The 21,126-nt window shown below is 30.9% G+C and overlaps 5 protein-coding genes across 5 annotated transcripts; 4 read left to right on the forward strand and 1 right to left on the reverse strand.

Moving 5' to 3' along the window:
• Positions 1-393: 393 nt before the first annotated feature.
• On the reverse strand, positions 394-5,461 carry BX663DRAFT_441394 (CPSF A subunit region-domain-containing protein; the record flags this gene model as incomplete). The annotated part of the gene is made up of 10 exons (XM_051523451.1): positions 394-1,005; positions 1,069-1,368; positions 1,468-2,700; positions 2,761-3,426; positions 3,487-4,321; positions 4,398-4,541; positions 4,624-4,769; positions 4,852-4,932; positions 4,989-5,171; positions 5,228-5,461. The coding sequence occupies 10 exons, from the start codon at positions 5,459-5,461 to the stop codon at positions 394-396; spliced, it is 4,434 nt and encodes a 1,477-aa protein (XP_051379325.1).
• Positions 5,462-8,648: 3,187 nt separating this feature from the next.
• BX663DRAFT_521372 (uncharacterized protein) lies at positions 8,649-9,875 on the forward strand. Its single transcript, XM_051529234.1, has 3 exons — positions 8,649-8,958; positions 9,027-9,375; positions 9,464-9,875. Exons 1-3 carry the CDS (start codon positions 8,895-8,897, stop codon positions 9,816-9,818), a joined length of 768 nt encoding a protein of 255 aa, XP_051379326.1. The 5' UTR covers positions 8,649-8,894; the 3' UTR covers positions 9,819-9,875.
• A 1,278-nt stretch (positions 9,876-11,153) lies between these two features.
• On the forward strand, positions 11,154-16,435 carry BX663DRAFT_545692 (uncharacterized protein). The gene is made up of 8 exons (XM_051530938.1): positions 11,154-11,740; positions 11,845-11,947; positions 12,028-12,584; positions 12,831-13,558; positions 13,630-14,055; positions 14,083-15,360; positions 15,571-16,161; positions 16,350-16,435. Exons 1-8 carry the CDS (start codon positions 11,520-11,522, stop codon positions 16,370-16,372), a joined length of 3,927 nt encoding a protein of 1,308 aa, XP_051379327.1. The 5' UTR covers positions 11,154-11,519; the 3' UTR covers positions 16,373-16,435.
• Positions 16,436-17,128: 693 nt separating this feature from the next.
• Positions 17,129-18,782, forward strand: BX663DRAFT_478558 (pyridoxal phosphate-dependent transferase). Its single transcript, XM_051524303.1, has 3 exons — positions 17,129-17,355; positions 17,466-17,687; positions 17,775-18,782. Exons 1-3 carry the CDS (start codon positions 17,191-17,193, stop codon positions 18,591-18,593), a joined length of 1,206 nt encoding a protein of 401 aa, XP_051379328.1. The 5' UTR covers positions 17,129-17,190; the 3' UTR covers positions 18,594-18,782.
• Positions 18,783-20,464: 1,682 nt separating this feature from the next.
• Positions 20,465-21,125, forward strand: BX663DRAFT_521380 (uncharacterized protein). The gene is made up of 2 exons (XM_051529235.1): positions 20,465-20,614; positions 20,684-21,125. The coding sequence occupies exons 1-2, from the start codon at positions 20,541-20,543 to the stop codon at positions 21,042-21,044; spliced, it is 435 nt and encodes a 144-aa protein (XP_051379329.1). The 5' UTR covers positions 20,465-20,540; the 3' UTR covers positions 21,045-21,125.
• The last annotated feature ends 1 nt before the right edge of the window (position 21,126 follows it).

Below are 21,126 nucleotides of genomic sequence, written 5' to 3' on the forward strand. Positions count from 1 at the left end.
ATATTGATTGCAGTCTATTTCTTTTTAATCCCTTTTCTTCCCTTATTTTACTTTTTACCATAGCTACTAAACATATTAACACTCTTCTCTGTAGCTTCCTTTTTTTTTTCTCTCCTGGTACATTAAATGCAACAGCATCATCATGTTATAACAGATTTGATGATAAATAGAATACTCTGTTCTTCAGTTTCATCATTTTAGAAAAATAAACGCTAATCATACTATTCTTTGTCCATTGAAGCTACTTTGCATCTCTGCCCCTTTTATTTATTTATATCCAGTTTTTTTGGTTTATTTATTAACATGAATATAAATATGTATAAATTTACACACATATACATATATTTTTTTTTTATAAAAACGTATTATTTTTATTACAATTTATTATACATATTAAAAGTGATCAATACTACGTTCAATATCTACCAAGTCTTCCATAATACGAGGCACTGTAGTACCAATTTGCTTTGTAGTCTCACTCTGTTGTTCTAACGATAAGCCTGCAAATTCGAAAATCAAATCACCATCTAATACAGCCTTTGTACGATTTGACGCCATTCTTTGTTTAGGTCCTTTAATCAGTCGATAAGCTCTCGGATTTAAACCAGCTACATGCTGTACATTATTGACTAACTGTCCATACAAAGTATTCAAACGTTTAAATGTCTTTTCTGTGATTGGCGATATGACAGAAATGGATCCGCTTAATGTACCACATAAACAAAAATGTCTTCGATTGTATTCTAATCCGTTTTCGGTTTTTTCAATTTGCGGTAACCGGATCATTGTCTGCACCTGAGAGCCAGCATGAAAATCACCACGACGCATCAGTTTTTGGCCACCAAAAGATTGCAAGTTAAAAGGTGCATATTGATAAATATCTAAATTTTCATTTGTGTCACCAACAACGAAATACAATGATTTATCGTCAATAATAAAGTTAACACATCCAACTTCAAACGATTGATAGTCTTTTCCTAATAAGGATAATTTTGCAGGTTCAAGCTATTTACATCATAAATTATTAAATGTGACAAAAAAAAAAAAGACTTTTTTTAATTTACTCACTTGAAATCCTAGAAACCAAATTGACTTTTGTGCATCGCCCAATAAAATAAAATTTTTTATGGAGCTCATGCTTGTAACATAAATTTGAACGTCAATGAATGCTACACCTACAAGACTTTCATCATCTTCTAAACTCCAAACAATCACTTTTGATCCGATACAAGAGGCAAGATGTCCACTTACATTACACATTGCAGTTACAGCACCTTTTACATCTTCTGTATGAATATGCTTAAATTTATGATTCGTTTGTGGATTATTCGGCTCAGGTACGACTTCAATGATATCATAAATACGAATCTAAATATAATTACACATGTATACACCAAAAAAAAAAATGAATAAATATATGTTATATTATATATACATATACATATACATATGTATATCTATACTTACAGATCCTCTCATACTCGTATCTTCACCTTTTAAAAATCCTGTACCAACAACAATAAAATGTTTACGTCCAGTACTTGTCTGCTTGGATTCAAGTGCTGCACAATCTAACGAAAAGACTTGCTCAAAATCTTCGAATTCAATTTTGTCTACAATCTCCCAAGTGACAGGTGAAATCATTACCATAGAAAATTTATCTACTAGAGGTAAAAATTCACCAGGTTGTTGATCATCATGTATCTCGTTTTCGTCTTCAGTTTGTTGTACACGTACTGGATATGAGCTTGATACGATAACACTATAGACACGCATAATAGGATGATATTCTATCTTGTGTACCGTTTGTCCTAATGGTACCTTTTGTAGCACCCAATCTAGATCATAAATGACTCCATCTGTACGTAACCGTGATAACTGAATGGTTGAATCTGTGCTAACGGTAATAAAACCATGTTTACAGTTGATATTATGAAATTGTGTAAAGCCAACAATTTCTGTATCTGATTTCATAGGATGAACACGTACAAAACTCTTGCAGGAATTCATTAACCAGGCAGGTTGAGTACCAGCCACAAAGACACCCGTATAACCCGCAACATCGTTAAAGGGAATCAACAGCTTCTGAAGTTGCTTACTTGATTTACCTGTCAAAATTTTCTTTACTGTATCATCGTCTTCTTCTTCATCGTCTAAATCCATTCCGGGAATTTCATAGTTAACTACCGTTTCTTTCTTTTTATTCACTTTTTCGGATTCTTTAGGCTTTCGAGAGACGTATTCATGATGAACTCGTGAAAATCGAAGAGCTAAACGATCTGTTACTGTATCAGGAATATAGTTGAATGCCTTGTATATAATAATATCATTTGTTTCTGTACGTGCAATCAAATGAGGATCCTTTCTTTCTTTACCAATGTTTGTTATTAAGATTTCCTGAATAATAGAACTATTATTTCCATTGATATTCTTTTTTGCATTATTTTCTTTTTGATGTGTTATTTGTTGCTCATCTGTAATCAAGTCAGGTGCAATATCAAATTGTGAACAAGTAAAATATTCTTTAAAATCAGGAAGACTGTAGATATGTAGAGAGCCTTTAGTTGTGTATATGACTGACCAAAAGCTGACTCGAGTCATCTCATTCAGTTCTCCACCATGTAGGCTGACGTTGTTTTCATCAAGTTTCTCTAATTCTATATTGGCTTGATTTTTGATATTGGTTATTTTGTTTTGTACCTCATCTTCTCCATAAAGTAATTTATCGTCGTCATCGTCATCGTCGCCGCCATCATCTACTTTTGCGTCTTCTTCATTATTATCTAAATGAATGGATATATTATGTGTGGGTTTGATTTCATTATTAATTTCATCACCATAAAGGTCCATATCAATCTCGTCAAATTCAGCTGTCAAATTTGGTTTCTTTGATAGGTTATTATCATCATTTGTTGCTTTACGTTTCTTTTGATGCTGCTGTCTCAGATTAGATTGTTCTTTTAGAGATCGAGTAGCCTCAATAGCGGCCTTCTTTTCTGATATACTTTGAAATAGTCCAGATGAGTCTGCAAAGATACTCGCTATTGCAATAGGTGCCTTTACTATGTGAGATGGAAGTGAAACAGGAGACACTTCTTTTGTTTCTGGATTGCCTTCCAAAACATAAATTTTGTTATTATCTAATGTTAATAGAATATAAGGATCTCGAATACTGGCATCAATAATTTTAGAGCCACGAATAGGAATAGTACGTAGTCTTTTACCCTCTGGGGTAAGTATCATAAGTCCCGTTGAATAAACTTGTACAATTCGTGTTGCATCAAATAATGTGTTGACAGCAATAGTTGGGCCGCGTGTATAAAATCCTGTTTTCACTAACTCTTGGAGCTCATCACCAGCAGATAAAACCATTGTAGACTTGGATTTACTAATAAATAAAAGTTTATCAAATGAATCATCAAGTGACTTGTCAACCTCCCATCGATGACTATTTTCAACTGAGCCGATGGAAGATTTTCGCTCTACATCGAATGATGGTTCTTTATGACATTTGATAGACCAAATATTTTGACAATCAGATTGCTTAAAAGAAAATGAAGTTTGGGGGTAAATATGACGTTGAAAAACACAAAGTGATCCATTTTTATTGTGTCCAGAACAAGTCACTAATTCTAAATCAGGTACATTTTTATTCTGTTCATCATCTGATTTTTGATTACTTTCAACGTCTCCAATAGTCATATCTAAAATAGGTCCTGTATTTAAAAGAGTATCGCATACTTGAAATGAAAGATTGGTATCTGATGACGTGTCTTTGCTATATTTCCATTTAATCAAAAGTGAATCACCTACACGACTTCCCAAAAAGAAGTATTCACCTTCCTTAACATTTGAAACACAAGATGGTATAGTAGCCAAAGGTGAAGTTGTAGTATCATGCACAATCTCCTTAATATCCATGCCAACAACTTTACTTCCATCTAGTTTCATTTGTACAAATGCCCAATTGCCGTTTTGCATGAACACCCAGCAACAATCTCCACCAAATGCTAATGCTTTAGCTCCATCTAATGCTAATTCTAACTGAATATTCTTGTCTTCATAGATCATACCAGGAAATTCCGTCATTTTTTTTGTATATCCATTGACAGCAACACCGACACCAGGAGATCCTTGAGAGACATGTAATAATGAATTTGCAGCAATAATCAAAACACCTGTTACTGGTTTAGGCATAGCAACAAGCTTAATACAATCATAAGGTAACTTATCAATCGAATAAATGATCGGATAGATTTTGGCTGTCAAATCTAATGAAATTACGACAACTGATGTTGTATCTTTAACATTAGCTAATCGACTAAAAAGTAGGATTAATAAATAAGAAGTGAGTCGAATTTTTATATATATATATATTTTTTTTTGAATTTTTTTACCCTGTCCATGTCTGTTCTGATTGAAATAAAATGGCTAACGTTGGTTCATAATAATCTGATAAAAAGACCATATCAATAACATTTTTAATTCGCGAATCAATTGTTTCTAAATCAATAATAAAACTAGGCATATATGGCCATTTCCTAGAATAATATTAGATTTCCAAGCATACTATTTCCTTTTTTTTTCTCCTCCTCCTCCTCCTCCTCCTCCTCTAAAACTTACTGAGTTTCTTCAGCTTCATCATCTAGCCTTTCTGATTGACGGAAAGGCAAAACAGCCAATTTTGTATCATAAAAATTTAAAACAGCACATCTTTGTTGAGGATCGATATGGATACTAGAAGGGTATGGATTCGTCAAGAATTCTTTCTATTTAAATATATTAATATTGAATTATGCTATTACACATCTTCTTTTCCCTCTCACTCTCTCTCTTTATATATATTTTTACTTTAAATTCATCTCTTTCATAATAGTGAATTGATACTGTAACAATCGAATTTGTTGCGGGTGACCATTCCAGCAGTGACATCTACAAAAAATATATATATAAAAACCTTGAATTCTTTCACGATTTTGAAGACTTACTTTTGCATCATTAAATCCTAATAACAAGCTATCACATCCTTCATTTCCCCGAGGTGAATTTGTCTTTACAACACCCATGGTTGCAATTGTCCCATTCAATTTGAATTGTGCAACTAATTCTAATCGACCAGAGGTTTTCCCAAATGCATTATGTAAGGGCTTTAGTTTAGGAAATACAAGTGACTAGCATACAAGTTAATAATCATAATAATAAAGAGTAAATAAGTTATTAAAGTTACCAAATCTTCATTATCATTTAAACGGTCTTTAACTAATTCTTGATCTATTAAATCAGTGTCGTCATCATTCTCTGTTTGTTGTTCTTGTATATATTCCACAAATTCGTAAATTTGTAATAATGAAGCTTTTGCAACAATTAAATTGATCGCGTCTGGGGAAGTAAAATGACTAGTCTCTACTTGCTCCACAGTTTGTGGCGGAAATAACTCTTTATATATCGTGTAGGCTGACATGACCGATATATATTGAGGAGGGGAAAAAAGAGAATCGAATAAATAATAATAATAATAATAATAATAATAATAATAGCAGAGGAAGAAGTTGATTTTTCTTTTTTATTTATTTATTTATTAAAAAAAAAAAATGAATACATATAATACCGCTAATAGTCACAACAATTTTTAACCTGTCAGAATCTTAGTTACATTTTTCTCTTGCATAAAGCTTTCTTTCGTTAAAGATTGCTGTTAACAAATTAACTCTATTGTTAACAATTTGATATACTACTAATCATCTCGGCAGTTTGAAGTCTTGTATTCCTTTTAACTAAACAAATATTAAAGTCAAAATTCATATATTTTCTTGGATTTAGCCTTTTCTTTCTTTCTTTCTTTCTTTAATCCTTAAGGAACATGAATATTGTTTTCCTAGGGAATCTTCATCTCATAATATAATAATGATTAGCGTTTAAAATGAGAATCATAATGAATCCAATAAATAAAAAGTATTTAATTTAGATTTTTCTCTTTCTATGAATGCAATTAATCTACATTTATCTTGGTAAATCAAAGATAAAGATTACGCCTGTTTTGCCACTAGTTTTTTTATTTTTATTTTTTTTTTATAATGTACCTAAAAGATTATTTAAAGGTCCATACTACACTTTATAAATGTCAGTCATCAAGTTATAAATAATATCTAATTAACGAATGTCAAAGCTATCTACCAGCACTTTATCCTATTTTATATAGACATAATCGTATGTACATATCTCATATTTACCAAATTATCAAATAAAATAGAAACTATTTATCTGCTTATTATTCAAATTACCCAGTAGAGATGATAAAACTAGAGGTAAAGAATGATAACATCCTCTTATCCTAAACAAAATGATTTTCCAATGGTACAAATTAAGTGACTTAAAAAATAAAATAATGGAAATACTAACAATACCATTCTACAGATTATGCAAATATATACAAATATAAAAGAGATTATCATTTTTCTACACTTTCTTTTCTTACATGGTTTCATCAGTCTTCAATTAAATAGTTTGGCAGTAACTTCTTGAAAGAAAAAAAAAACTAATATATAAAGGAACATGAATACTAGTGCTCATATAACGAATATTTGCCATAAAGTAAATGCTTATAAGCCAAATGGAAATGAACAAGTTCATATTGTTTTCATACATTTATATTTGGATTAGAAGTTGAAAGTATATTTGTGAAGGAAAAAATTGTTCCATTTGAGCAAAAAGGATATAAAAAGACTTTGCGTATTCTTATTAGAAATGCTAAATATAAATGATCATACCTTTTGATCGTTAATAGTAAAAGTACATAGATTGTGGAACTTTTAGCGGATATAATAAAAATGTGCTACGCATGTAAACCCTATAATCCCAAGACAGTAAATGAATAATGATAGTTATTTATGCTCTTATTATTCAATCGATATATTTGTTTGTAAAAAAAAAAAAAAAAAAAAAGTAAGATACATAAAGGAAATAAAATAACACAATTCAACTCGAAGAAAGAGAGGAAAAAAAAAAACAACTACCAAAAAGCAAAAAAGAAATTAATTCCTGTATTATTTGTAAAAATTGGTCAAGGTACATCACGCAGCTTTGAGTTTAGATGATCATAAAATAAGGAAATACACCACCAAAGAATATTATAGTTATATTAATTCCTTTGAATATTTATCAAGATTAACCTTGGATACAATAGAATATAAATCATTTTCGTTATATTGCTTTCCTTCCTGTTAATATGACGGCTCTTTTTAATTTTAATAGTTTTTTTTTTTTTTTTTTTTTTTTTTTTTTTTTTTTTTTTTTTTTTTTTTGTTAATCCAAGTGTCGCTATAAAATGTTTGGCTAACGTTTTTCTAAATGTCGACGTTTCAGAGTACAGACACAAGAAGAGAAAGAAAAAAAAAACGATATATACATAGACATAGACATAGACATAGACATATATACATTTATATATAGACTTTACAAGTTCTAGCTTATCCGAAATACTGTTGGTAGTTTACGGAGCAAATTGGCGCCGAAGGCACTGTATACTCGGAAAGCACTAAATGAAATTTAAGAAGTCTAGATGCTGTGTCACTGGGGTATTGTGATATTCTTTTTTTTTTTTTTTTTTTTTTTTTTTTTTTTTTAAAAAAAAAAAGGTGAAATCTGAGGTTATCCTTTAGGAGTAAATCTTAATAGATGCAATAAATACGAGCAGATTTTACTTATTACTATACAACACATCCCTAGACTCAGTATTATGAACTGTTAGGTTGGCCATTATAAGGTGCTTTGATAGAGAAAAAAAAAATGAATGTAAGCAAGAATATGATGTCCATGTGGTTATTTATTTGGAAAGGAAATATCTAACTAGTAGATTTAAACAACAATAGTAATTACCGAATTTCTGTACATTTCTTAAAAAACGTGTATTCCTTTTATTTCAGAGAAAAGTTTTAATAGTCGTATTTAATTTGTCATATACACACTTTTAAGCACTAATCTTCTTTTTAGCTTGAATTGTATTTTATTTTATCCTAAATCAAAAACAATAGCGAAGTTTTCTTATCTAACCTGATAATCACATGATTACCTAATAAAGTTTTATTGTATTTTTTTTTTAATCTTTTTTCCTCTCTTGAGGTACTTATCGAATTTACCCTTTTATATTATATTATTTTATCCTTTATACTATCTTCTTTCATCATCCTGGATCCCGTGAATATATCTCACAGAATAAACACATGTATCACATCTATTAGGCAAACTACAGAAGATCCCCTTCCTTTTTCCATATACTACGTTGTTAAACGTATGACAGCGAATACATGCCATTAAGTCATTTTCATCTTTTCTTTTATAATTATGTTAACATATGAAAGTAATAAAGACATGTAATAAATTATGCGCTGTATGTTTCTCTTCTTTTAATTTTATGTAAGAGCAGAAGGATACCAGTAAATAAAAGTTAAAGTTAAAATTTACGGTTCCCGACCACGAAAAAAAGGTTCTTTTTAATTGATATTGGCCAAGTCGTTAAGGAAACATAATGCGGGGAAATAGAAAACCCAAAAAAAAAAAAAAATAGAGGGGTGGGAAGAGATGAATTGAACAGTAATAATATTATATTTTATAAATATCAAGAAAAAAAAAACGTCTTGCTCTTCTTCTTCTTTTCTTCTTTATTTTTTTTTTTTTGTTCATATATGTAATAAATACTTTATATATCTTCTCTGCACAAACCATTTTTATTTATTTATTTCGCATACTCAATTATATTTTTTTTCTTCTTCACTTATCTTTTACATATAAACATTTCATATTCTTTTTTCTCATTACTTAGATTCATTTTTCATATTATTACATACACTCCTCCATTTCTACCCCTCCACTTTTATATATATTTATATATTTATATCATGTTAAGTACAACAAACTTACCAGAAAGAAATTTACTAACAGACAATAGCTGTCATCAATTTGGTAAGTTAAAAAATAAAAAAATACAAAAGGTTCAAACAAGTATCATAGTAACAATTTTTTTTTTAAAGTCTTATTTCCATGGATTCGTAAAAAACAAAGTAGCTGGTCTCTTTATTCAATTCTTAATAAGCATCAATCATCAATTCTATCATTGCCATTATCTGCTGAATCATCAATAACCATTATACCCGAGCAAGAAGTTACTGTAGCACCGCCACCTTCTTATGATGATCCTTTACATCCATGGGCACTTCAAATTCCAAATTATTTATTAAACAGAATTCATGTTATTCCTAGAGAAGAAGAAGGAAAAGAGATTTTACCAGAATACAGCTGTTCGGTAGATAAGATGACTTATATGCATGTCAAATGTGAATTCAGTAAGCCAAATATTAGGTCAAAGAATAGATCTTGGAAGTAAATAAATGAATAACTACATATATAATATGGAATAACTCATATATATAAATATATACATATATATATATATATATTATATTTGTAGAGATTATTATATATTAGTGTATGGTACTCAAATTATGGCATATTATCGTAATCCAAGGAAAAAGAAAAATGCAGTACCCGTTTGGAAATATACAATGCAAGGAGCAGAAGTATCAGTAGCATCAGATTACACAAAATTTCGCCATGTGATTCGTTTAAAGATAGAAGATGGTCCACAATTTTTATTTACTATGTTAACAGAGACAGAAAAAAATGAATGGATTAATATTATAGAGTCTTCAATTCATATCAGCTCTGATTTAGATATGCGAAAGATGCCTCAATTTACTACATTTCGAAGAAGACGTCGACATCAAAGATCGTCTCAAACAACGGAACAACAACAGACAAGATAAAGAATCCATCGATGTAACTAGCTAACTAACTAGCAAAAAAAAAAAAAAAAAAAAAAAAAAAAAAAAAGAAAAAGAAAAAAAAAAGAAGGCTAAATGTATTATTATGCAAGCTTCTTTTTTCATGTATTATAAGGTATATTTGTATACAATATTATTATCAAGCTTTAAGTGGACCCTGTATAAATTAAAGTATTATCCTATTCTATTTTTATATATAACAGAACTATATTATATGTATACATGTATTTTATTTTTATTTTTTATTTTTTTATTTTTTTTATTTTTTATTTCTTTTTTTTTTAAAAAAAAAGGGAACAAGGAGAGAATAGATGTGTGTATGTAGCATTGTTTATCCAAGTATTTGACAAAACAAATCGATAAACTTCTTATCATAAACAAAAAAAATCTTCAAACAAGTATTATCTTTTTAACCCCACAAAAAAGGAAGATAGATTCATGTTAGTGTCACACTAACGATCAAGTTTATTTTATTAATTTTCCGATGTCATTTATCCTTTCATCTTTAAGACACTTGAAGCCTTTAAGCCTCTTTCTTGTCTTCTATTTACTAGCTTAATCTAAAAATAAATAATAGAGTATCCACTTGATGAAATAAGGTGGTACAATGATATCTATTTTACAAGCAATTTATATATGAAACAAAGGTGTTTTAAATTAACAACAATGGTAATGATAAGCAAATTACTCCTTAAGATACTTTATATGAAACAATCTTACAAAATACATATAAAATAAAATGGCATATGTATACTGTATTTACTATTTATTCCTTTACAGATAAGCTTAAAAATTGGGAAGAAGGAATATTTGATTAGAGTAAATCAAACTAATCTACTACACAAAATTTTGCATATATACATAGTAATAATGCATACATACATACATGCATACATACATACATACATACATACATTATCTCTTTTATTAAGGCAAATTATTGCTTATTAGCATATCGTTCATTTACAAAATATATAAAAGATACTTTTAACTATGTTAAATCAAAATTCTTCTGTTTAAAATAAATAAAATAAAATAAAATAAAATAAAATAAATAAAATAAAATAAAAAATAAGAACGTCACGTGAAATATGGAAACAGATACGCTGTAATCCAATGAATCTTCTCCCTTTTTTTTATTTTTTATTTTTTTTTTCTTCTTTCCATCTCCCTCTTTTTATCCTCTTTTTTATCCTCTAGTTTTTATTTTAATTTTCTTTTCTTTTACTAAGTAACGAACTACTTTTTTTCACATTTCTTTGTGACATAGCTATTGTCATAACTACTCTTATTTTTTTTTTTTTTTTTTTTTTTTTTACTCCTCTTCTTTTTTTCTGTACGCGAAAAGAGAGATAAAAATAAAAATAAAAATAGAGTTATTTATTTCACAAATAAAGAAGCAAAAGAACAGGAAACAAAAAAAATTCTATACTTCAACTACATCTACCTCATCCTCAAAGCTACCATTTCAGTTACCTTTGTTTCTCCATTTTATACCTTTTAGTATTTATATAAATACGTCTTTTATTCATTTTATATATAAACTCACATTCTTACGATATTCTTACATACAACTTTACAAACATATTCCAATACATCAAAAAGAAGGATACCCTCAATATATTCTTCATCTGCTGGCTTTTTCTTATTGTTTTTTATAAAGTCATTTATTTTAATCTGACAATGAATCAGCAAAATACTTCTAATCTTCAAGCATCTAGTAATACTACTGGACAGCCTCCTCCTACTCCCACCTCCCAACAAATGCAACAAACTCAACAGCAACTTCAAATGCAACAACAGCAGCAACAACAAGTTAGCATGAGTCAATCTACTGAATCTCCAAGTGCCAATTGGCGGAATGAAATCTCTATTCCTGATAGAACCCGTTTTGTTAGTCAACTGTAAGTATTTTTTTTTTTTTTTTTTTTTTTTTTTTTTTTTTTAATCTGATGATATTATGCGCGTTATAATTAATTAATTATTTTTTTCTTTTATTATTTGCCAGTTCTTTAGCTTTAAAACATCTTTCTCCTGGATCATCAGATAATGATGCCTATAATATTGCAAGCAACTTTGAGGCTTCACTTTATCAAAAATGTACCAGCAAAGTAAGTTTATTTACAATAATATGTATTTCTAAATCAGTTTCATTTTTTTTAATGCTAATATATTTATATATTTCGTATAGAACCAATATGTCTTAGCTTATGCTAAAAAATTTCAAAATATCAGAGATCAAATTAATCAAAATATGAATAATGGTAGTCTACAACAACCTGCTGTTGGTGTTTCATCTCCTCAGCAACAGCAACGTAATTTTCAATCTCCATTAAACCAACAACAGGTTATGGTTGCACAAAATCAAATGCGTCCACAAGCCACTAATCTTCATCAACAAGCTATGATGCGTCAAGCTAGGACTCAATCAGGGACTCCTATTCAAACGAATGGCCAAGTGCCAGCTCAAACGCAAACACAAATACCAGCCCAAGCTCAAACACAAACGCAAGCGCAAGCACAGGCTCAAATGTTCGCCTATCAACGTTCTGCTGCTGCCGCTGCTGCTGCTGCTGCCGCTGCTGCTATGACAGCTTCTAATGGTTCTCAGTCTATGCAACCTATGCAATCGATGCAGCAAAGACCTCATATACAGCATCAACAAATACCTATTAACTTACTTCAAAATATGAATACAACAAATGCTACTCAAGCTGGCGTAAATATCTCTCCTCAACAGCTTCAAATGTATTTGGCTCGTCAAATGGCTTTGCAACAACAACAACAGCAGCAACAACAACAACAACAACAGCAGCAGCAACAGCAACAGCAGCAACAGCAGCAACAACAGCAGCAACAGCAACAACAACAGCAACAACAACAACAGCAACAACAGCAACAACAACAACAACAGCAACAACAACAACAACAACAACAACAACAACAACAGGCAACTGCTCCACCTCACTTGTTGCAACAACAAAATCAACAAAGTCAAAATTCTCCTCATCAACAACAAAACTTCTTACCTCCACAGACTCAAAATATACTGACTCAACAGCAGTTAATGAATATGGCAATGAATCCTGGTACTAATATTGGCAAACCTATAATGAATAATGGTGTCATAATGCATACTGGTGCTGTGAATAACGGAAACTTTAGACCTCAATCTCAGCAACAGGATCTTTCAGGTACAAATGTTTCTGCTTCTAATAATAATATGATCTCCACTGGTTCTCCCTTACAACAAAATAAGGTTGATATCAATTATTCTAATTCTGTCAATATGTCCTCAAGCATGAACCCTAATCAAATGGATGCTTTTTCTCCTTCATCTACTCCTATAAGCTCTGCTGCTACCCTTGCTACCACTCAGCAACAACAGACTAACCAAAATATAGTGCGTCCTTCTCCTGCTAATAATAATCATCAACAGATGATGATGAATCAAGAGCTCTTAATGCAAAGATTACAACAACAAAACATAATGAACAATAGCCTTGCTGGTAATAACCGAGGTCCTGGCCTTCAACAACAACAACCTCAACCATTTATACAGCAAGGTATCCATGCTCCTCCAAATGCTATGCAAAGGCCAATAATGAATCAACAACATCATATGCATCCTAATACCGGTATTAGACCTATTACTATACAGCAAAGAAATAATGCTGCTGGTATTGTTAGACAGATTGACGAAAATATACGTCAAGGGCGAGGTAATATAGCAGCCAGTATTTTTTTTCATAATATTTACAAGTGCTAATTCCATTTTTTTTTTCTTTGATAGTTCATGCAAATGTGATTGAGGACATGTCTGAAAATGACAAGATGGCCATCCGTGAACTCATGTCTCAAATGAAGTCCATGTATGATAAGATTGATAATCTCTTGCCTGTCTTTTTGGCTATGACAAGCAATATTGAAGCTACACGTCGTCTTATCCTTATGAAATATATGTTTGAAGATCAATGGGTAGCTCTCCCTCAGAACAAATTTCTGATTAGTTTGGAAAATCTTCTCAAATTACGCGATCAATTTAATGGTTACTTCAATTGGGTTCGTAATGCTGTAGGTCAACAACAACAACAAATGAATGCTATGGCTGGTGCTATGAATAATAATGCTATGGTCAATCAACAGCAAATGGCCATGCTTCCTGTTCATATGCAACAAGCTCATCAACATGGCATGCAAGGTATTCCTCAACAACAAGGTAATCCTATGTATAACCAAATCATAGCTCAACAACAAGGTATAGTTCAGCAAGCTATGGTGTCGCATCAACAAGGTGGTCCTAATCAACAAACATTGAATATGTTACGTCAACAACAACATACCCAATTGCAAGCTCAACAGCAAGCTCAACAACAAGCTCAACAACAAGCTCAACAACAAGCTCAACAGCAAGCCCAACAGCAAGCCCAACAGCAAGCCCAACAGCAAGCCCAACAGCAAGCCCAACAGCAAGCCCAACAGCAAGTCCAACAGCAAGCCCAACAACAGACTCAACAAGCTCGCAAGCCTCAGAAACGTAAGCATGATCAACAAGAAAATATGAGTGACTCATCTCCTCTCATGTCTGGTTCTTCAAGTCAACCCGTTGCCTCTGAAGATAATAGCAATGATAATACTGCTGTATCCTACACGCCTACTGCAGCTACTGAGGCATCAACTAGTAATTCTTCTTTAGGTATTAAACGTGAAAGTATCGATTTAAAATTACCTCCTACCAAGAAACTCCGTGGCACACGTGCTGCTGGAACATCCCCTACTTTAACCCGTAAAAATGGCAAAGCGGCTGAAAAGAAAGCAGCAGCGGCAGCAGCAGCAGCAGCGACGGCGGCAGCTAATAATAAAATATCTGTATCTACACCGGTATCTGAGTCAGTCTCTACTTCAGCTACTGCACCCATTGCTACACCTGTCTCTGTGCCAGTATCCACACCAGCTTCTGTACCAGTCTCTATGCCTACACTAACTGAACTTGCTCAACAGCAAGTATCTCCTTCTGAGAATCAACAAGAGACTATCTCTCTTTCTTCAGTGAATAGCCCTGCGCCTGCTAATAATGTACATCCTAGTACTAGTCTATCTCCATCTGATTATCCTAACACTATAAATTTCCCTCACCAATCTAACATGGAGGGTCCTCATAGCGGTGGAATACCTGTTAAAGCTGGTATGCCTTTAAGTCAACATCAGGCACAATCTCAAGCATTCTATATGGCAGCTGTTAGCAATGGTATTCCTCCTCAAATTGCTAATCTCTTACCTCATAAGGCTTTGCAATGCAATTGGATCTTGCAACAAGCAGCTCAAAACAAGATGCAACTGATGCCTCACCAACAACAACAAATTCAATCTGTTTTAAATGATTATATTGAAGCAGCAAAGCAGCAGTTATCGGCATCTCATCAAGCCTCTCCTGCTATGCATCATCATCATGAATTCTTACAACAACAAAATATTTCCTTTGTTTCTCCCACTCCTGTATCGGTTGTTACCTCTCAGTCACCTAGTATGAATCATGTGTTTATAAAGCCAGAAAATGATTCACAAAACTTTACTTTACAACAACATTTACATAATCAACAACATATACAACACATGCAACAACAACTTCAAATGCAGCAGCAGCAATTACAGCAGCAACAGCAGCAGCAGCAGCAATTGCAGCAGCAACAACAACAACAACAACATCAACAGCAACAATTAATGCAACAACAAGCATTACAAGAAAGTGATAATGATACCGCTACTGCCTCTGCAATTAAGGAAAGTAACAAGGCTAATAAAAAGAAAACCAATAACAGTCAGATACCCACTACTACAACTAATAGTAGCAATACAATGATTGTTCAACCTTCTGTAACTTTACATCCTGGTATTCAACCTGGTGAAGATGTTATGTCTCTTTATTTTTCTCCTAATGCTATATTAAATAGCCAACCTAATACTACTACAACATCCTCTCAACATTCACCTAATCCTAATTCAAATAATAATCAACAAGTATCAAATAGCAGCTTTGATAGCTATTCTTCTGCTCTTAAAGAAGGATATAAGGATGAAACATTTGGTACCCCAGATTTAAGTTTACTTGCAAAATCGTCCACATTACAAAAAGAAGATGATCTTATTGCTGTTAATGATTTACAACCTTCTTGGTTTGATTCTACTACAGGTATTGACTTGGGACTTGATGGTTTTGACTGGGACAATAATGACTTTGTTAAACTTGATGATACTGAAGGACCTGCTGTAGCAGCAACAACAACAACAACGTCCGCTTCATCTAATGAGCAGCAAAAAGATGAAGGTAAATTGATCGATGATAGCGGTAAATTATGTGCTGTCAGTTTATAAATATATCCTCTTTCCTCCTCAAGCCTTGATATTTGTTCCACTTTTTTCCTTTGCCTTTATATATATACATGTGTGTGTGTGTGTATACATATATACTTTAAATATAATATGTCTTTTGTAAATTTTGATAATTGAATAAAGTTATAAGTTCATCATTTATGTAATGAAAAAAAAAAAAAAGCTTATGTCATCTTGAAGCATTCTCACCTTTTCCCTTTTCCCTTTCCCTTTCCCTTTTTTTTTTTATTGATATAAATGATATACGCGCATATAATACTTGGAGTTGTTTCATGGTAGTTTATAATAAATGCAGCATTCATCTTAGGAACAGTGTGAGTTTGTCATGATAGTAACTATTTTTTTTTTTTTAATTATTCTTCATTTATAAACCAATAGTTATTTAAGATTAGTCTTCACTATCTCATGCTTTTTTATTGTTTACATTACAACATGTATTAAAGGATGAGAAGGAAGCGTTCACCAATGAGCTGGTCCTTTTAATAAAAGAGGGCTTCTTTATTTAGTTATTTGTTTATTTGTTTATTTAGTGTAACAAAATAGTCTTTGTGCAATTGTCATTCCTTATTAACGAAATAAAATAAAAAGTATCCTATTTATTATTCTTTTAAACCCCTCTATAGTTTTTTCTGAATACTTTAATAGCATTTTTTTTTCTTTTTTTTTTTTACGCTTCTTTAAGGATATAAATAAAAGATAAGGAAAGTTTATTTTTGCCCTTCTCTCCCCCTTTTTTTTTTGGGGTGAAGTGGGGGAAAAGAAATACCATGTGTTACTGAAAGTTAATAAATTTGATAACCGAACTACGTTTAATTGACTTCCACGTTGCCAATATAATAACTATTTAAGAAAAATAATTTATTATTTTTTATTTTATTTTTTCCTTTTTTTTTTTTTTTTTTTTTTTTTTTTTGTTATCATTATTATTATTTCCCCCCTCCCCCTTTTTTTTTTCTTTTAAATCATGGTATACACAGAAAATAATATTAATACAGTTTGGGATTCAAAGACACAAACATTTCACGGAGGTCAAGAACATCGATTTATCGATAATTTTGTAGAAGATTTTAGCGTCACAACAAATTACCTTGGTACACCTCATAAAGCACTTGAAGCTGCAAAAGAAGCCGTAAGTAAAGCAAAAAAAAAAAAAAAAAAAAAAAAAAAAGGATGGGGTAGGCGAAGTTTTCATTTATTCATGTTTTATCTCTCTCTTTCTTTTTTTTGGGGGATGAATAGATTTATGATATACATCATTATCCTGCTGCTAATCAAGAACCAGCGAAATCATGTTTAGCAAAATTTTTATGGGGCTCTGATTATGCTAAATACAATGGTCGTTTATTGATGGGTAATGGAGCTTCTGAATTAATTGATTTAGTAGTGAGAAAGGCACTTTTGATGTTTACAAGAGAAGGTATTCAATTGCCTACTTGGAAAGGAAGTCCATGGAATGTTCAGGTAAAGAGAAAGATGACTGGTCATTTTATTCTTTAAATTTGACAGAGGGCTTATTCAGTTTGGAATTTATTTATTTGTTTAATACAGTATAGAGAATATCAACGTAGTGCTGAAACAAATGGATTCAAAATTTTGGACCCTTCAAACCCTGAAAAAGTGGATATGATCTGCATCGTTAATCCATGCAATCCAACAGGTGATTATTTCCCTATTGAACCCTTGAAGGAATGGATTAAAAATAATGTAAAGCCAGGAGGTTGTGTCATCGTTGGTAAGTGTGTTTTGAAGAAAGAAAGAAAAAAAAAGAAAGAAAGAAAGAATGTACTAATTGAATGGCTGTTAGATGAATCCATGCAACCATGGCATTCACCCGATTTTAGAAATGATTCACTTATATCACAACATGAATTTATCAGAGAAATGTATGAAACTGAAGCCATCTCTATCCATGTTATGCATTCTTGGACAAAAATTTGGTCATGTACAGGGCTTCGAATTGGCTCTGTTATTTGTCCTACTGTTGAACATTGTGAAGCATTAAGAAAGATACAGGTACCTTGGTCAGTGAATGGACCTGCGCTAAAATTTGTTGAGAAAGTGGTAGAAGATCAAGATTATTTGAATGAGACTTGGAAGAATACAGGACGCATGAGAGCTTATTTAATTGATCAGCTAAAGTCATTAGGCTTTGATGAATGGGAGTATCATGGTGAACCTTTTTTGAGTTGGGTTTGGTTAGATATGAAGAATGAAGAGAAGGCTGCTAGAGCCGTAGAATTGGCTCGTAAAGCAGGTGTACCTGTTCGAAGTGGTAAACCTGGATATCAATGTAATTCGTTTATTCGAGTGGCAGTCCGTAAAGAAGACAAAGTTCAAGTTCTTATTAATGCTTGGAAATCATTATAATCTATTTAGAGAGTATATAATGTCATTTTTTTTTGACATACTATATACATATACATATATATAAAAGAGTTTAGAAAAGATAATAATATTATGTAATTATTTTTTTCAGCAAGTTGCATAAATTCCTAATGATAAATATATTAAACGAATAGTTCTTTAAGGACACTCAATAGAAGGAGTGCTGTTGAAGGTGAATAATTCGAATTTAACAGTTTTATTTAAGCTTTTGATATCTAAGCATACTTTTTTATTTTATTTTATTCGATCGAATTCTGATAACACTGTAACAAGTAAATTTATGTTTTGAACATAAATGTTAGGTAATGAAGATGCTTGAATAGTTAAACTCAATTATTTAATATTATGTAACAATGGATGTACATGAATTGATCCTTCATTTTTATTATCCATGGTTTGTAGTACAAATTGATCTCTCTGTTTAAAATTGGCAGAACTAAGGCAATGGTCATTAAGGTTTATAAGACTGCTAAGCTTAAATCAAACAATTTCGGATAGATATAAAATATATCTTGTTAAAGTTAAACTTCAGAAGGTGATGCTAGTGAACAAAAGATAATATGTGTGATATGAGGGTATAAATCAAGTTTATAAAACACAATAGTTAACGTACAAGAAACAGGTTGTAAACCTGAACTATATGTATTCTCTTATAAAAAAAAAAGCAGCAGCCAAGTCCCAATATGTATTTACATTACTAACGATAGATAAATGAGGAGCGCAGAGTTATATCCTACATCCACTGTTTTCATTTTTTTTTTTTAATAATGAGAAAAATACTCCTCCTACGATCTATTCTCCCATCTTAAAACTTTGTAACTTTAAAGAGAAGGCAAATGAGAATTAAATTTTATATATGGTTAAACCAGTCTATTATTTTGAATATAACGATTTTTTTATGTCAAGATTTTTTTTTAAATATATACAGAGACATACATCTTTCATTGAAATCAGTCTAATTAAAAGGAGTAATCTAGTATGCCCTATTATTATGTTCTATGAATACAGTTTTGTATTTTCTTAATAATATAATATATACGCATAGCCTGAAAGGTTTATTTATCATAATTCATTATGATAAAAAAAATGTACCGCTTGGATTGATGCCATTCACAGTTGTAGTTGTAAACTACTATTTTGAACCATTCTTCTACTCCCCCCTTCTCCTCCTTTTTTAAATTTATTAAAGGGAGAAGAGTATTGTGAATCAAAACATTAAAAAAAAAAAAGAATTCACCGAGAAAGGGAAATGTATACAGTTACTATTTTTAACAGCTATTAACTAGATCAGATTGTGCAAAAACCTGTCTACTGTGGATAAAAAGTTTTGAATTTTAATTTGTCCTTCAAAAAGGCTGTAATGTTTATTATGCAACATTCAATAATTATAAGAAGGACATGACGATATTTAAGAGTATAGATTGAGACTTGGACACTATTTTCATATTATTCTCAGGTCTAATTATATAAAAACTACTTATTTTATCATTCGTTTCCAAAATTGATACCAGTTAAAAGTACCAAGAAAAAAAAACATTTGCTATTAAGGATAGATTTATTATAGTTAAATTTATTATTAGGCTATTGTGTTCATTGTATAAATACAGAAAAGTAAAATTGAATAGACAATAAAAAAAAAGTAAACTTTCTAGTATTTACGTTTCTTTAGTATTAAACAAATAAATAAACAAATAAAAAAAATTACAAGGAAAAATCTAGTAATAAATGAAAGTTAAGTTGAAAAAATAACCTTGTTTATGGTTTAATCTTAAAAATCACTTTTTGTTATTGAAATTCAAATTTGGCGGTTCGAAAAAAACATTTAAAAAAAAAAAAAAAACTATAAATTGCCCTTTTTTTTCTTTTTCTTTTTGGTCTCGTTTGTGTTTTATTTATTTATTTATTTATTATATCTTCTTCTTTTATAATATGAGCTCGTTAAATAAAGATCAGCTCTATAAAACTGAGTTATGTAGAAATTGGCAAGAAATCGGTGAATGCAGGTAAATAGTAATAATAATAGCAATAAAAGGACAAATCATATTTAAAGTAGACTCTATGGAATACATTAGGTATGGGAAAAAATGTAGATTTGCTCATGGTCAAGAAGAGCTTCGATGTGTAAAGCGTCATGTACGATACAAGACACAAATTTGTCGAACCTTTCATTCAACAGGTACTTGTTTATACGGTGTTCGCTGTACATTTATACATGATGAACATCACGCGTCTCCCTTTTCAACCGACACTTTAAAGAAAGTACTGAATCCAATCTTTCCTCTATCAGTGGATACAAATCCTTGGAAATCTGCTTTTTCATCTAATATTTGGTCTTTTAGTAGACGTTATTCTTCTTCTTCTTCTTCTTCTTCAATTACTTCTACTTCTACTTCTTCCTCTTTTTCATTATTATCGATACCTTATATTTATTAAATAATGCATATTTATTTCACTTACACTAAATAATTTTTATATTTACTCTTATTTTATTCATTTTCTTTTTTACAAATTGACT

This window comes from Cokeromyces recurvatus (assembly GCF_025118155.1).
Source record: "Cokeromyces recurvatus strain NRRL 2243 chromosome Unknown BX663scaffold_31, whole genome shotgun sequence".
Classification (NCBI taxonomy): Eukaryota; Fungi; Mucoromycota; class Mucoromycetes; order Mucorales; family Mucoraceae; genus Cokeromyces; species Cokeromyces recurvatus.

What these genes read in the sequence shown, in the direction of transcription:
- BX663DRAFT_521372 (XM_051529234.1), top strand. Translation starts at nt 8,895, where the DNA reads ATGTTAAGTACAACAAACTTACCAGAAAGAAATTTACTAACAGACAAT. An exon ending in CAATAGCTGTCATCAATTTG is followed by an intron (nt 8,959 to 9,026) that starts GTAAGTTAAAAA and finishes TTTTTTTTAAAG; the next exon opens with TCTTATTTCCATGGATTCGT. An exon ending in TCAAAGAATAGATCTTGGAA is followed by an intron (nt 9,376 to 9,463) that starts GTAAATAAATGA and finishes TTATATTTGTAG; the next exon opens with AGATTATTATATATTAGTGT.
- BX663DRAFT_545692 (XM_051530938.1), top strand. Translation starts at nt 11,520, where the DNA reads ATGAATCAGCAAAATACTTCTAATCTTCAAGCATCTAGTAATACTACT. An exon ending in ACCCGTTTTGTTAGTCAACT is followed by an intron (nt 11,741 to 11,844) that starts GTAAGTATTTTT and finishes ATTATTTGCCAG; the next exon opens with TTCTTTAGCTTTAAAACATC. An exon ending in TCTCCTCAACAGCTTCAAAT is followed by an intron (nt 12,585 to 12,830) that starts GTATTTGGCTCG and finishes AAATCAACAAAG; the next exon opens with TCAAAATTCTCCTCATCAAC.
- BX663DRAFT_478558 (XM_051524303.1), top strand. Translation starts at nt 17,191, where the DNA reads ATGGTATACACAGAAAATAATATTAATACAGTTTGGGATTCAAAGACA. An exon ending in TTGAAGCTGCAAAAGAAGCC is followed by an intron (nt 17,356 to 17,465) that starts GTAAGTAAAGCA and finishes GGGGATGAATAG; the next exon opens with ATTTATGATATACATCATTA. An exon ending in GAAGTCCATGGAATGTTCAG is followed by an intron (nt 17,688 to 17,774) that starts GTAAAGAGAAAG and finishes TGTTTAATACAG; the next exon opens with TATAGAGAATATCAACGTAG.
- BX663DRAFT_521380 (XM_051529235.1), top strand. Translation starts at nt 20,541, where the DNA reads ATGAGCTCGTTAAATAAAGATCAGCTCTATAAAACTGAGTTATGTAGA. An exon ending in CAAGAAATCGGTGAATGCAG is followed by an intron (nt 20,615 to 20,683) that starts GTAAATAGTAAT and finishes GGAATACATTAG; the next exon opens with GTATGGGAAAAAATGTAGAT.